This window comes from Ipomoea nil, unplaced genomic scaffold, assembly GCF_001879475.1.
Source record: "Ipomoea nil cultivar Tokyo-kokei standard unplaced genomic scaffold, Asagao_1.1 scaffold3170, whole genome shotgun sequence".
Taxonomy (NCBI): Eukaryota; Viridiplantae; Streptophyta; class Magnoliopsida; order Solanales; family Convolvulaceae; genus Ipomoea; species Ipomoea nil.
Genome location: NW_017619598.1, coordinates 1,637,593 through 1,652,844, shown reverse-complemented (window position 1 = coordinate 1,652,844; position 15,252 = coordinate 1,637,593). Strand labels below are relative to the sequence as shown.

The 15,252-nt window shown below is 40.5% G+C and overlaps 1 protein-coding gene across 1 annotated transcript; it reads left to right on the top strand.

The window, feature by feature from the left end:
* The first annotated feature begins 12,683 nt into the window (after positions 1-12,683).
* Positions 12,684-13,384, top strand: LOC109167855 (cation channel sperm-associated protein 2-like). The gene is made up of 2 exons (XM_019316927.1): positions 12,684-12,877; positions 13,102-13,384. The coding sequence occupies exons 1-2, from the start codon at positions 12,684-12,686 to the stop codon at positions 13,382-13,384; spliced, it is 477 nt and encodes a 158-aa protein (XP_019172472.1).
* The last annotated feature ends 1,868 nt before the right edge of the window (positions 13,385-15,252 follow it).

The window sequence follows — 15,252 nt, the reverse complement described above, 5'->3', positions numbered from 1 at the left end:
ACTTCAACCAGTTGGAGAAACACGCAAATCTTTTCTACCAACCCTCAACTCTGAAGAAGATGTTGATAGAGGCGGAGTAAACTCTAGGAGTTGAAAAACCTACAAGCAGCTGTCCGGCTTAGTGATCAAGGAAGCTAGCTGGGTGTAGTTTGTACTAGGAGTGATAGTGCAAACCTTTCACAAGTTGTGAAAGAAGAGTGGACAGTTGGCCGAACCGTCCAATTGCATAAAAATCTCTCATCCCTATCTCTTTACTTTCAACTTGCTTACTTTCGTGCATTGCATATCATACTCCATCACAACCGAAAGTTCTCATAAAGCAACAAACAGTGCAAAGTAATATAAAACTCGCTTAACTATTCCACTGCATAATAACCCCGAAAGGAGTTATTTTTGTGAAATCGAATTGAGTCTATTCACCCCCCCCCCCCCTCTAGACTCTCCTTTCGACCCTACCGGGACCAACAAGTGGTATCAGAGCAATTACCTTGATCGGTAAACGCTTTGCCTTTACTGCCTGGTAGATCCCTCTTTAAAATTCCCTAAAACTTCATCTTTTTGTCTTTGCACTACTTTTTCAAAGAGAAAATGGAAACAGATCATTCTAATTGATCTTGGCCTTTTGCCTTCAATTTTTCGAAATTTGATGACTGGAAAGTGAGAATGCAGGCACATCTTTCGGCTATCCATGACGAGATGTGGGACGTGATAACCACAGGACCTATCATTGTTATGATGGTGAACACTCAAGCTGCTGCACAAGGGGCTGATGCAGAACCTATGATACCTAAGCCGAAGTCTCAGCTCAACTCAGATGAGAAAACTCGAGCAAACTTGGATAATGTGGCACGTGATATTCTCTACAAATCTCTGGATGACTCCCTATTCCTGAGAGTGCGGAAGTGCAAAACTGCTATGGAAATCTAGAACGTTCTCATGAATCTGGGAGAAGGAGATGAGCAGGAGAAAGACAACAAACTCACGGTGGCCATGAAGAAATTTGAAGACTTCAAAATGATGCCCAATGAAGCCATCACTGACATGGAGCTCAGATTCACAAAGCTTATGGGTGATCTCTCGGACCTTGGAAAGGAGCTGACCGAAAAAGAAAAGAACTTAAAGATTCTTCGCGGACTCCCAAAATCTTGGGACATGAAGGTCACAGCCATGAGAGATCACAGAGATATGAAAACTACAAGCACCAATAAGATCTTTAGTGATCTTAAGGAATATGAATTTGAGCATGAGCCAAAAGAATCTGAGGAGCCTGAAACAAGGAACATAGCCCTAATGGCCAACCAACAAGCATCAACATCTAACAGGTCAAACTCTAAATCTTGTGATTTCTTATCTGACGAACAGTATGATTTGTTTGTGAGGAAAATGAAAAGGTTTATGAGGAAGAACAACTTCCCAGACTTCCAACACTCATCAAATCGAAGACAACACGAAAGATCCTCACAATCATCAAAACAAGACTCAATGGACTCGCAAATGCTATGCTACAACTGCCAAAAACCTGGACATTTCAAGGCGAACTGTCCACATCCAATAGTCAGCAAGCATCAAGACTCTGGTGCAAACAAGAACTCATCAAAAGAAATATGAGAGTCCAACAAGCGAAGTGATAAGCCAGAATCATCAAATTCTAGGAACGAAAGAAGACGAAGAGCCATGATTGTGAACGAAAAGGCTGAAACTGCTGAAACCGAAAGTAGCTCTTCGAGTTCAAGTTCAGATGACGAAAGCACTGAAGAAGAAAAGGGGCTCCTATGCCTATTCAGCCAGGAATCCAATGATCTCTGCCTAGTCACTGAAGATGAAGATGTAAACTCTCAATCGTCCTCTTCCTTTTCAGTAGAAACTAGTTCTGTGAGTGGTCAAAGTTCCAATGAATCAGTCAATGAGATGATGAGGAAGTTCACAATCATAAATAGCACATACTCTAAGCTAAAAGAGGAGAACTCTCAACTAATGATCAGCCAAAATGAGCTAAGGCGAGTTCGGATAGAGAACATAAAGATAGCCATTGTAAAGGATCAACTCGAAAAGCAAGTTCTATCTCTTAAAGAGCAGTGTACAGAAAGAGAGAAGCGGGAGCAAAAATTGCGTGAGGTTCTTGATTCGTTCAATAATTCGTCCAATCTTATGGACCGAATGGTGAATGGATCAAAACCGCCTGGGGAAAGAACCGGTATTGGTTATGACCTCAGCTCTCCTTCACATGTCGTATTGAACAAACCCACAAATGTCTATTCTCGTGAGAATTTTAGATCTGTGTTTGTTCAAGGCCCCACCCAAGTGTTTGAGCCTATGACCAGGATTAACAATGGTGAAATACCACGGTCAACAAGCCAACCGAAAGGAAAGGCTGTACAACGAACTGTGGAACCCAGGAACGAAAATTCCTTGAAAGGCAATCCTAGGCAAAAAAATGTCAAATGGAATGGATCAAGAGGTAATATATTTAATCTATATCATCAAAGGGGTCAGCCTACAAGGAACAATCAATCAAGGGTAAGACTGAATGTTAATCAGAGGCAATATCTTTCTAAACATATACGAAAGGATCCTCCACAAGGAAATCCGAGCAATGAACATATCAGATAGAACAAAAGGTCACTCAAGAGACCTATGTATGGTAACGAATGGAGTGGACCATCTGAGGAGGATTTGTTTGATTATCCTGAACCTTTGCTAAAAGCGCAATTTGAGAAAATACATATGCATAAGCAAACCAATTACTCCAAGCAGTATCAAAACCCTCCTGATGATTATTTTCAAGAGCGATACAAGGCTAAAACCTTTGCTAAAATCTTCTATGATTATCGTATCTTTAATGGGTACAAAGGACCAAGAATGAGTCGAGGTTACTCTAGGTTCGCTTGGATCCCAAAGTTGACCTCTAGCCCCGAAGGACCCGCAACCGAAGGGGTACCTAAAAATTAATAATCTTTCTTGCAGGAGAAACAGGTCATATGGTATGTAGAAAGTGGATGCTTAAGACATATGACCAGTGATAAAACAATTTTGAGCAACTATAAAGAAATTGATGGTCCAAAGGTAATCTTTGGAGGAGAAACGAGTGGGAAAACTCGTGGCACTGGAGATATTATCAAGAATGGAATAACAATTCAAGGTGTTTCATATGTGGAAGGATTAAAATTCAATCTGCTAAGCACAAGTTAGTTCTGTGACAAAGGCTACAATGTTGAATTCTCCAAAGACAAATGCAACGTCATCAACACGAGAGATGGTGAAATCGTTCTTACAGCCAAGCGAAAGAAAAACATGTATGTCGTATCTTGGAATTTATCTAATGCTAATGTTTGTCTTGTCGCAAAGAATAATGCAGATCTAAGCTAGGAATGGCACAACAAACTGAGCCACTTAAATCTAAAGACCATCAACAAACTTGCCAAGAAAAATCTTGTGGAAGGCTTACCGAAAGCAGTCTACGTTAAAGACAAAATCTGTGAAGCTTCCCAAAAAGGAAAGCAAATCACGACTTCTTTCAAATCCAAAGACTCAGACATTAATTCTCGTCCATTAAGCTTACTTCATATGGATCTTTTTGGACCAGTCGATCCCGCGAGTTTGAGTGGACGAAAGTATACTCTTGGTCATAGTAGATGACTACACAAGATATACCTGGACACTTTTCTTAAAGAAAAAAAATGAAACAGAAGTAGTGCTACCTGATCTTCTAAGACAACTTCAGACCGAAAAGGAAGTTAACATCATAAGAATCAGATCAGATCAGGGAACTGAGTTTGTTAACAAAGTTATCAAAGAGTTCTGTGGACAAAATGGCATATTCCATCAACTCTCAGCAGCACGAACTCCACAACAAAATGGCGTGGCCGAAATAAGAAACAGAACCCTGAAAGAAGCAGCACGAACTATGATCGCACACTCTGGTCTGCCTAAACGATTTTGAGCTGAAGCCATTAATACAACATGCTATATGCAGAATCGATCTTTGATCAACAAAGTCCACAACTTAACTCCATACGAGCTATGGAAAGGTAAGAAACCTGTTATTAGTTTCTTTCACATATTCGGTTGCAGGTGTTTCATTCACAACAATGGGAAAAATCATCTAAGAGCCTTTGACGAAAGAGCTGACGACGGGCTATTTATGGGCTACTCCTCAGTGAGCAAAGCCTTCAGAGTCTTAAACAAGAGAACAATGGTCATAGAAGAATCTATACACGTTAAATTCGATGAGCAAGGTGAAAAGATCCCAGTTGAGACTAAATCTCCCAATTCACCTAGTACAAGTACTCAAGAAAATGAAGAAGAAGATTCGGACCTTGAAGATCATCTCCCATCCTACACGAGATATCAACCAAAATCAACCAAACCCGAAAACTAGTGTTCAAACGGATGTAGGCACACAAAGCATAGTTCTCGATTTTCAAACTGCCTCCGAGCCAATGATATACATTGATCTACCTTACATTCCTGAAATGGATGTTCAAAATCAATAAACATCCTTTGAACCTGATTTGAGATGGCTAAGAGATCATCCACCCGACCAAGTTATCGGAAATGTTCAAGAAGGAGTAAGAACTCGAGCTTCCATACACGAAAACATGATGACTTGCTTTCTGATGCAAATGGAACCAAAATCTATCGAAGAAGCTTTAAATGATCCAGATTGGGTCACAACTATGCAAGAAGAACTCCATCAATTTGATAAACAATGTTTGGGAACTTGTTACTCGACCTACCCATCAAAATGTCATTGGAATCAAGTGGGTGTTTAGGAACAAAATGAGTGAAGATGGCGTAATTGTTAGGAACAAAGCTCGACTTGTTGCTAAGGGCTACTGCCAAGAAAAAAGGCATTGATTTTGATGAAACTTTCGCTCCTGTCGCTAGGCTTGAAGCTATAAGAATGTTCTTGGCATATGCAGCTTATAAAAACTTCAAAGTGTATCAAATTGATGTAAAAAGTGTGTTCTTAAATGGACTTTTAGAAGAAGAGGCTAAGTCTATGTAGAACAACCACCTGGTTTCGCCATAGATTGTGAGCATGAAAAGGTATACCATCTCAAGAAAGCTCTATATGGACTCAAACAAGGTCCACGAGCATGGTATGACACACTATCATTCTTTCTTATAAACTATGGATTCACAAAAGGAGCTGTGGATAAAACACTCTTTCGAATCAAAGATAATGATCATGTGTTACTTGTGCAAATCTATGTTGACGATATCATTTTCGGATGCACGAACCCTGATCTATGTGAAAAATTCTCCAATCTCATGCAAGGGAAATTTGAAATGAGCATGATGGGAGAATTAAATCACTTCCTCGGATTACAAGTTAAACAATGCCCAGATGGGATATTCATCAATCAAGCTAAATATTCAAAAGACTTGATCCGAAAGTTTGGAATTGATGGGAAATCATCAGTTAAAATCCCTATGAGCACATCGCTAAGAATGGAAATTGACAATGAAGGAAAGGATGTGGATCAAAAGAACTTTCGTGGAATTATTGGATCCCTTCTCTACCTAACAACAAACAGACCTGACATTTCGTTTGCCGCTGGGGTATGCGTAAGGTTTCAGTCAAAACCAAAAGAAAGTCATCTGAGTGCTACTAAAAAGATTCTATGATACCTTAAAGGAACTCAAAGTGTAGGACTTTGGTACCCGAAAGGAGGTTCTTTTGATCTTGTTAGCTACTCAGACGCTGATTTCACTGGTTGCAGAATTGATCAAAAAAGTACCTCAAGAACCTGCCAGTTCCTAGGGGGAAGACTTGTATCATGGTTTAACAAGAAACAAAATTCAATCACAACTAGCACAACTGAAGCTGAATATATTGCAGCTGGCAGCTGTTGTGCACAAATTTTGTGGATGACACACCAATTGAGAGACTATGGTGTAATAGCACGAGAGGTGTGCATCAAGTGTGACAATACAACTGCTATAGCCATTACACAAAATCCTGTTCTACACTCTCGAACAAAACACATCGATATTAAGTATCACTTTATTCGGGATCACGTTGAAAGAAAGGATATCTCTCTTGAATATGTCAATATAGATGATCAATTAGCAGATATTCTCACTAAACCACTCTGTGAGAATAGGTTTCTACTCTTCGACACGAAATTGGAATGATTGAAATGACATAACGAGCTTGCGTGTTGAGAAGCTCTCTTTCAAAAGATTCCTGAAAAGATTCGAAAAACAAATCTCGGAAAGTAAAAAGGAAACTTGTTAAGATGATCTTGCACGCAAGATGATGTTTTTTCGTGCTATAAAAGACTATCCTTGCTTATCAAAAGGCTCACACTAACCCCTTATTCAAGTGTACTCTTCTTTGGAATTTAGTGTTTTCAGGTATGAGCACAGGAAAGGGAAAAGAGAAGATGGATAGAAAATATGAGGAACGTGAAGCTATTAGTTCAAAGGCAACCAACACGAATGGTATCACACTATCAGAAAATCATTCCAACAAGACGGAAACTCTTTTCGATTCTCCTAAGATATATTGAAGAAAACAAGAATGCCTTGGACAAAATTCTGGGAAATTCACAACACTCAAAGAATAGCTCTCACGGTCACACTCGTGAACCTACTGAACAGGAATCTCACGAATCATTCCACCCTATTAGCAATTCAGCTAGGTTCAAGGACGTGGAAAGTGTACTCAAAAGGAGTGACAGCTATCACTACTCACCAACAAGTACTCCACCAAAATTGTCCTCACCTCTAAGATCGACAGCTAGTAGCAAGAAGAAAATGAACTAATTGAATGAACCTTCGTAATAATTATCTTTTGTTTTTATCTTATGCTGCTTAGAACTTAAATGCTGTTTTTATAAATGAACATCTTTTTATTATAGATGAGTATAGAATCCATTTTTCAAGATCTCTGAAAGATTCCAAAACGGAAAAGATTTAGCACTTGAAGCCAAAATCTTATGGCGAGATCTTCACGCAAATACTCAGCTTTTGCACCTATAAAAAGGGCCTCCTCCCCAAAGAAAAATACACACACCATTCTACTAACATACTTTAGTATTTCCTAGTACTTTTGATAGCAGGAATGAACTCAAACAGAGGAAAAGGACGAATGGATGAAGCTGAGAAATGAGCCATTAGACGAGACTTCCACTTAATGGAAGCAAGCAAACTGACAGATGCTGCAGTCATAAAGATAGAAGAAAGTGGGGATTCAGTGAACATCACTTACTCCCTACCCAATACAGCAAGCAGAGACGACAGAAGGAACATAGGCAAAGTCGTCTCGGAGTCTCAGGCAAAGAGAAAGCATTGTTTGGACCAAGCCCGAAGGTTGGCAAATGAAAGGATCAAGGTCCTACAAAACGCACATGGCAATTCATCCGAAGGATCTCCACCCACTTTTCCCGGGTACCCTATTCCTCGTGTTCCACAAAAGATTGAAGAATCTGTTGAAGACTTCTCTCTTGTTTGAACTCAGTAACCAAGTGATTTGCTTGGGCCCACCCTCACTATTGAGGAGCTGGACAAATACAAAAATATGGCTAGCAAACCCGAAGGGACTGACGAGACAACTCATCTGGAACTTCGCATGCCTTATCTTTTTCTGTAGAGAGACATCCATTATTATCTCTCGTGACTATCTGTGTTCTGGAATTTCTTAATAAATGTCTTTGCTTCTGAGTGCTAGCTTTAATATATCTCTTGACTAAGATCTCAAAGTGCTAAACCACATGCACATCTAGTCAATGACCTAATTGAATTCTGAAATGACACATCTCTAGATGGTCAAAATTGAACTTAAGGGTCATGAAGAATATTATGGTCTTAAATGCTAAGTCCCCAATCAGCTACAAAAATCACGAGAATTAATTTCTCTGATTCTGACAAGATGCTTATTTCACCAATCTATGGAGGACACGTCAACCATACATCAGAATGTAATTAAAGTTTCCATCATGGATATCAGTGATATGCTGAAAAAGAGGATATATACATTGAATGGATACATCAAGTCCTGGCTATAAAAGGAGGTTATTAGCAATGGTTCATCATCAACATCTCAAAATTTTTCTACAATGGCACCTCGTAAACCCATTACTAGAGATGCTACAAGGAGGATCAAGGAAAGGGATCGCCTGGTTCGAGAAGAACAAGGTGATCTTTATCCAGGAAACAGCATGAGAGCTCCATTGGACGTATCATCAGACTCAAACCTCAGCCACTATGATGGATTCATCACATATGAATCTGAAGAAGAACCTTCAAAGGCAGATCCGAAAGAAGAACTTCTTCTTATCGTCAGAAAGGGATTCTTATCTGATAGAACCGGGAATGATCCACACTTGGACAAGGATCTTCGTAGCTTCTTCAGAATATATGACTGCAAATCCGAACTTTTCGGATATCCAGAGGAAGACCCTTTTGCCGAAAAAGAATCCGCTGTTGGCTCATCTCGTCCTGACCCTTCAACACTAAAGAAGAAAACCAGAAAGGATGAGGGGGAACCCAGTAAGGCGAAGAAAGGAAAAGAGAAGAAGTAGAGTCTTCTAAAAATATTTTAAGATGTAATGTGTTATTCTTCGCCTTGGAATAAAATATGGTTTATTATGTTCAAATCTTATGCTCATAGAGAGATAAATCTTTATTTGATTTATTTTATCTTGTTGAGAATCGAAACATAACTGGTGCACAGAACCCTATGAAATCTTGTGTCTGTGTCAAAATCAAAATAAATGGCTCGATGAATAACGTAAAGACATTGAATGGTCATTCAATGCTCACAATATTCAATGCTAAACATCATCAAATCTCAGCTATAAAAGGACGTGAGTTGTAAGCACAAAACTCACACAAACGCATTCTTCCTCTGAAACTCAGAAACTGTTTAATCATGGCATCCCAAAGGCCAGTCACACGTCTGCAAACTAAACAGCAGAAAGAATTTGCCCAAAAGCTAAGAGAGGAACAAGGAGACTTCTACCTTGGAAATAGCGTACACACTCCCCTAGATCTCTCTTCAGATGATGAACAACCTGAAAAAGATGATGTATCTCTCACCTCTGAACATGAAGAGAACCCCATTGCTGATCTTCATGAAGCTCCACCACCGATTGAAGGAGGATGAGACTTTCCCACTACTGAAGACTGGAAAAATCCTCTCGCTGACCGTGACTATCTCATGTACCTAAGCACTAACGCTAGTGAATCTGACACTGGTAGTGAAGCAAGGCCAGCACCTACTCCTTCTGGATCGAAGACAACCAAGACTGGCAGGTGGTTTCGACAGGAGCTAGGCAAAATTATGTCAATGAAGAGTGGAGAAGGGAAGGACTTGAAAGGAAAGGCGAAGAAATAAGTTCCTTTCGTTTGATAATGTCCTATGTACTTGAATCCTATGTGGATGCCAATGTTTCTCTCTGATTATCATTAATAAACTTCTTCTCGTTGTGTGTTTTCGAAACGTTACTTGTTTCGTATTCTCACTAACACGATCTGAGACAAAACGAAATGACAATAAAAGAGAAGTAAATCTTTATTTGATTCACTTTATCTTTTTGAGCACGCTATGTCTCATCTATATCATTTCGTCAGGAATCTCTTTTCGAAACCTTGGAACTCATGAATGTCTTTTCAGAAACTGATCTCTTTTCATGTTAAGTCCTTCACATATGGAATATGTGTCATACCTCGATATGGATGGACCTCCTTGCCTATAAATAGACAAGCTTTGTAAATGGTATGACTATTCTATCTTTTGAAAATGGATAAGGGAAAGAAAAAGATATCTTCCTCTGTAGCCTTGCCCAAGAAAGACTTGAAGGAAATTCAAGAGATGTTCAAATCTCTTAGCCTTTCTTCTGAGCATGGAGAAAGCTCCCATGGTTCAGCTGCCAAGAGGCTTCCCTCGGCTATCCTCCAGAACATTCGTTCTCCACTAGGTCCATCCACTCTTACGATGGATGCTTTCAAGAATGATCCAAGTTACACTATGTGGAAGGACTTCTGTGAAAAGCAGGTCCAAGAGACTGACGAAGAGCAGCTCAACAAAAGGGTGAAGCGAACTTAAGGATGAAAGTACCCTATGTACTAATGTAGGACGAGAGATGATTGTAATTTTGTCTATGTTCGTCTTTGTAATAATTCATCTATATGTTTCGTGTGTTCTCTCTCGCTATACTTTCTTAACCGAGACTTTCTCCAGTTGGTCACAACATGAAAATCTTTTTTTGACTCTCGTGACAAATCACATGTCTCTTAGACGATAAATGCACTGACGGTTACTTGGAAATGAGAGGTTATACCCTAACCATTCGATGGGGTTGGTCGAAGTGATCGTGTGGCCACAAACCTCGGCCCACTACCCCATGTTCTACTGTCAATCGATGCGACAGACATTTAATGCGGGTATTTTGCACTCAAGTGCTTTTCTCTCTCATATTTAATTGGGAATGATCAAAACTGATCTGATACTGGCCTTATCAGAACCACTTACCATATCAGATTACCTTTTTCGTAGAATGGGAAGAGTCACTCTCATTCAAATTCAAATACAGGCCGGATTACCAGGATAAATATCTTGGCCCATGCGAAAACCCATTGAAAGATCTACCCCATTATAACCTAAACCATCATCTCCCTGTCACTTTTCCAAAACTCTCCAAAACTTCTCTAATACTCTAAGTCTCAAATCCTCTCCGTGATCATCCAATCTCCCTCCCAAACTTAGAAAACACATACCTCCATATCTGAAGCCATGGCAAAGAAATCCAAAGCATCAGCATCAGACGCCGAACAGGAAACGCCGACAACAATGGTGATACCCAGTTTTCCAACCTCCGACATCAACTTTATTGAGTCAAGGGTCCCATTCATCATACGCGGGTGTATGTGGGATGCTCATGGTTTTCTTGAGTATGTCCTTGACAGATCATTTGGAGAGAAATTCATTCATCTCTTGAAAGAGAGTGGGTTGTACAACTTTGAAACCCACCTATATACGTACTGGTTTCCGGTGGACGTCGCTCAGTTCTATATGAACGCTAAAGTGTCCACCGATGGATCAGAAATCTCATCGGAAGTCGATCGCACCGCCATAACACTAACCATTGAAGACGTGAGGAAAGCTTTTAACTTTCCGGACCGTGATGAGACGTACCATTCGGACTTCTCTGGTTATTACTACGAACAGAATGCACTTTATGAGAAGATCAAGAATAAACAAAGACCAACCGAGATCACCTGTCCCTTAAAGAAGAAATGGTTTCGACTAAACTACGAATTCACTGTTGACATATTCGACAAAATCGTAGAACACAAGATTTCGGGGATAGACGATGTAACCAAGGACAAGTTGAAGATGCTACACGCCTTTCTTGGGGAATACAAAGTGGACTGGTCGAAAGTTGTCTTTAATCAACTTCAACATGTCATCACCTATGGACGATCGTCACCAGGAGACATTACAAAGAAAATTGGCTTTGGCTTTTTGGTAAGCCATCTTCTCGCCACAAAGAAAGTTCCCCTACGCGCCAGAGTCTCCCCTGGACGAAAGGTATGTCACATGAAATCCAAACCTTCTGGATATGACAAGAAGAAAGCACAAGAGCTAGGATTTCCGTTGGACTCGGTGAAAAAATGAACGTAAGTCCAAAAGGGCCAAAGAAACTGATGATGATCTGCCCAAGGCCAAGAAACCGAAGAAAGACAAAGTCTCCCCTGCACCAGCAACGAAAGTTCCATCTGACGCTCAACCAGTTCCCGAGACCACAGAACCAGAACCTCTAGCTGATACCAAGAAAGAAGACCTTCAAAAGACACCCCAAATTTCGATAACAGAACCTCTTATCATTGATGACTCTTCCGAAGGTGAAGATGTTGCTCTATCCAGCCCTGTACAAGCATCGAAAGGTCATTTTCGACCTACTATTGCTAAAGCCAATGAAATCATGGCGAGATTAGCTCCTCCTCCTACGTCCAACTTGAGAACAAAGCTGAAAAAGAAGTCTGCATCTTATCAGGGTGAAGAAAAGAAACGAGATCCATCACGAAAAGCCTCGAAGAAGCGAAGGACGAGATCTGAAAGTGCAGAAAGCTTGAGGCATATTTCCTTAACACATGAACTCATCTTGGCAGAGCAACTCAACGCGAGTTTGACACAAGAACTTGCTGAGGTGGAGAAGGATACCCGCAATCCTCCAGCTCCCACTGACCACTTAAGTCTCCCACAAGAACCTGGCTTGCCAGTAGAGACGAGAGAAGTAGTCAATGATCAAATTGTTCTATCAACACCGGTTGCCGAAACTTCCCTCCCACAAGAACCTACCCGTGCAGAGCAGATAATTCCTATTTTGACACAAGAACCTGCTATGGTAGACGAGGACGAAAGTGTGCCACAATCTTCAAATCACTTAAGTCTCCCACAAGAACCTAGCCAGCCAGCCGAGACGAGAGAAGTGATTCCACAGCTTGAAACCAATCCGAAAGAAGCAATACCCGGACCTAAAGTTATTCAAGTACCTGCCTTACAAGCAGAAACGAGAGCAGTTGTACCTGTACCAGAAGCTGCTCAAAACCCTCCTCCATCAAGAGACCAACTGCTTTGACTCTCAATCGAAACTAACTTCAAGAGAGTCATGCAATGGCAAAAATGCCGAACTTCACCTCTGCAAACATTCCTTGAAGCTTTTGACGAAATGAAGGACGAAGAAGACTTTGCTCTTGACTGGCTTGGCACACGAGACGTTTACAATGCCACACGTCTCGAAATCATAAATCAAGTGTATTCTTACAAAGTGACCAACCACACTATTGGAAAAGACAAAGCTCCCATCTGCATTGAACTAACTAAGCTGCCTTTGGATCCAGTTTTTGAAGAAGAAATGAAAGAGTTCTGATATGCTCTCCTCTTATCCAAAGTCAAAACGGAGTTAGAAAGGACCCATCAGAATGATCCTGCCTACAATGTTAGCGGATCCAAGGACGACGAAGGGAAGGAAATTGAAGATGTCGCTAAAGACGGAAGAACAAATGCAGAAAACGAAAGCAGTGAAGCTAATTCTGAAGCAAATGAGTCTCCATATGACGAAAAAAAAATGATGGTGACAATGGTAGCGGAGACGACAAAAATGATGAGAATGATGATGAAAATGACGCTGATGAAGAAGATGATGAGAAGAAGGACGACGATGATGAACATGATGATGATGATTCGGATAATGATGATGACGATGATGACAATTCGGGCTATGATAGCGAATCTCCTATCATTGGCAACACCAAATACATACCTGATAGATCCCCCGCACCTTGCCCATCTCCACCCAAGGACAATCCCCCTCGTGATCCGGCTCACTCTATGCCTCCACCAAGATACAGTGAAGCTATTGCAAATTAAGCTCGTGATGATAAAATGGAAGCATCACCTCGTGATGACACACTGGAAGCATCACCTCGAGCACTGCCATTTGTCTTTGAGCACAGAAGTGCTCTTCGAAAACCATGCTCCTTTATCCCGAAAGAGGTCCTACTCTCGAGCAGCTTGATCCCGAGAACATTATGCATCAGATGCTGAGCACAGTCCGTCAAGCCGAGCTCATACATCAACAATACCTAATTCATCGAGAGCACGACTGCCTGACCTTAGCCAACTTGTGTGATAAGGTGGACCAATTGATGAAGACCAAATCTCAACAACAACCAAGCTCGTCTACTGTCGATTTACAAGAAAAGATAACATAGGAACTCCATCGTCAAAGTGATCTTCTCGACAAAATTGCAAAAGAACAGAATGCTCTCAAATTCTCCCAATTCGGCCTCAAAGAAAGAGTTGAGCTTGCGTGCACGGAGATTGACTTAGGGCATGACAACATGTTTCGGATAGGAGAATATCAGCTCACAATGCTCGAATATGTCAAGGATGTCCTTAATGCGGTTAACAATCTGACCAGGTTCTCTGCCTCCTCGTGTGATGATGCCAAAAAGGGGGAAAAGAAAAGAAAGGATGACGATAAGGATGAAGACAGAAATAGATCACCATCTCGTCCCGGTGAATCTAGAAGAAACAGTGAAGGAAGAACCACGAGATATGAAGAAAGAAGAAGCTCACCAAGAAACACGAGATCGACGCCTCCAACATCTAGATCTCGACAACAACACTCTTCAAAATCCAGACAACATCCCATCAAACCTCGTCAATCTTTCGGATCCACCTCTGAGTTCTCATTCTTCGGAGAAATGAACATAGAGAAGAAAAACCTCCGCCAAAGGCTGATGCGAAAGGAAACTATAACCATGGACGCTACAGGAAATTTCCACACTTATCAACCATATGAAGAAGGAAGCGGAAAACGCTTCGAAGGTTACAATATACCTATTTGGATTAAGAAGAAAGACAACTACTCTAGGCAAGTCTATCAAAGCTAAAGGAATGGTGAAATCAAGAAAGCAAACCTAGAGTTATGGAATAAACAAGAAGAGGCGAGACTTGATAGAGAGAAAGAGCTGAATGAGCGAGAAAGGATAAGGGATAAAATAAAGGATGTAACGAAAGTGAAGAAAGATGCTGAATCAGGAGTAAAATATAATGCTGCATTCAAAATCCACATAGAATCAGGGAAGAACTACACCGAAGGGATGCACTCATTTGAGCTCATTGCCTGGTGGAATCTCGGCATTATTGAAGGAGAAGACCTCCTCGAAGCATACAATAACTATGTGAGTTGCAACATTAAAGGAAAGTATGAAGATCTTGTTAAAGAGAATCCGATCCAAAAGTTCCGAGAGCATATCAACCGAGACATCGACATGGAGAAGATGCTCAAGCAACAGAAGGAAAGAGATGAAAAGGAACGAAAGGAAGCTCAGCAACAAACGGCGAAACTTTTAGACAAGTAAAAGTTTTACAACCATGCCTTTGACAATATTTTGTAAGTGCTTTTGATCTCTATAAAAGTCATCTTCTGTTACCCATTTTTAATTACTTGTATCTTTCATAATTCTTAGAAGCTAAGTGTAAACTCTTCTGTTTGACTATGTTGAAATGAAAAATCCTTTATGGGACAATTATCAGCATTATAAGCAGAGTATAGGTTTTGGCATCATAAAAAAGGGGGAAATTGTTAGGAATACATGTATTAGGATTTTGATGATACCATTGTAACTTAGATAGTAGACCCCTAACTTTTTGTCATTTATTTCGCTACCTTCGTCTTAGACGAAAGGTACCATAACTCACTGTGTAAATTGTGTTAAGTTAGTCAAACA

Excerpts from the sequence above, each read along its gene's own strand:
- LOC109167855 (XM_019316927.1), top strand. The coding sequence starts at position 12,684 with ATGAAGGACGAAGAAGACTTTGCTCTTGACTGGCTTGGCACACGAGAC. Across the intron at positions 12,878-13,101 it reads TTTGAAGAAGAAATGAAAGA|CGGAGACGACAAAAATGATG; the intron begins GTTCTGATATGC and ends TGACAATGGTAG.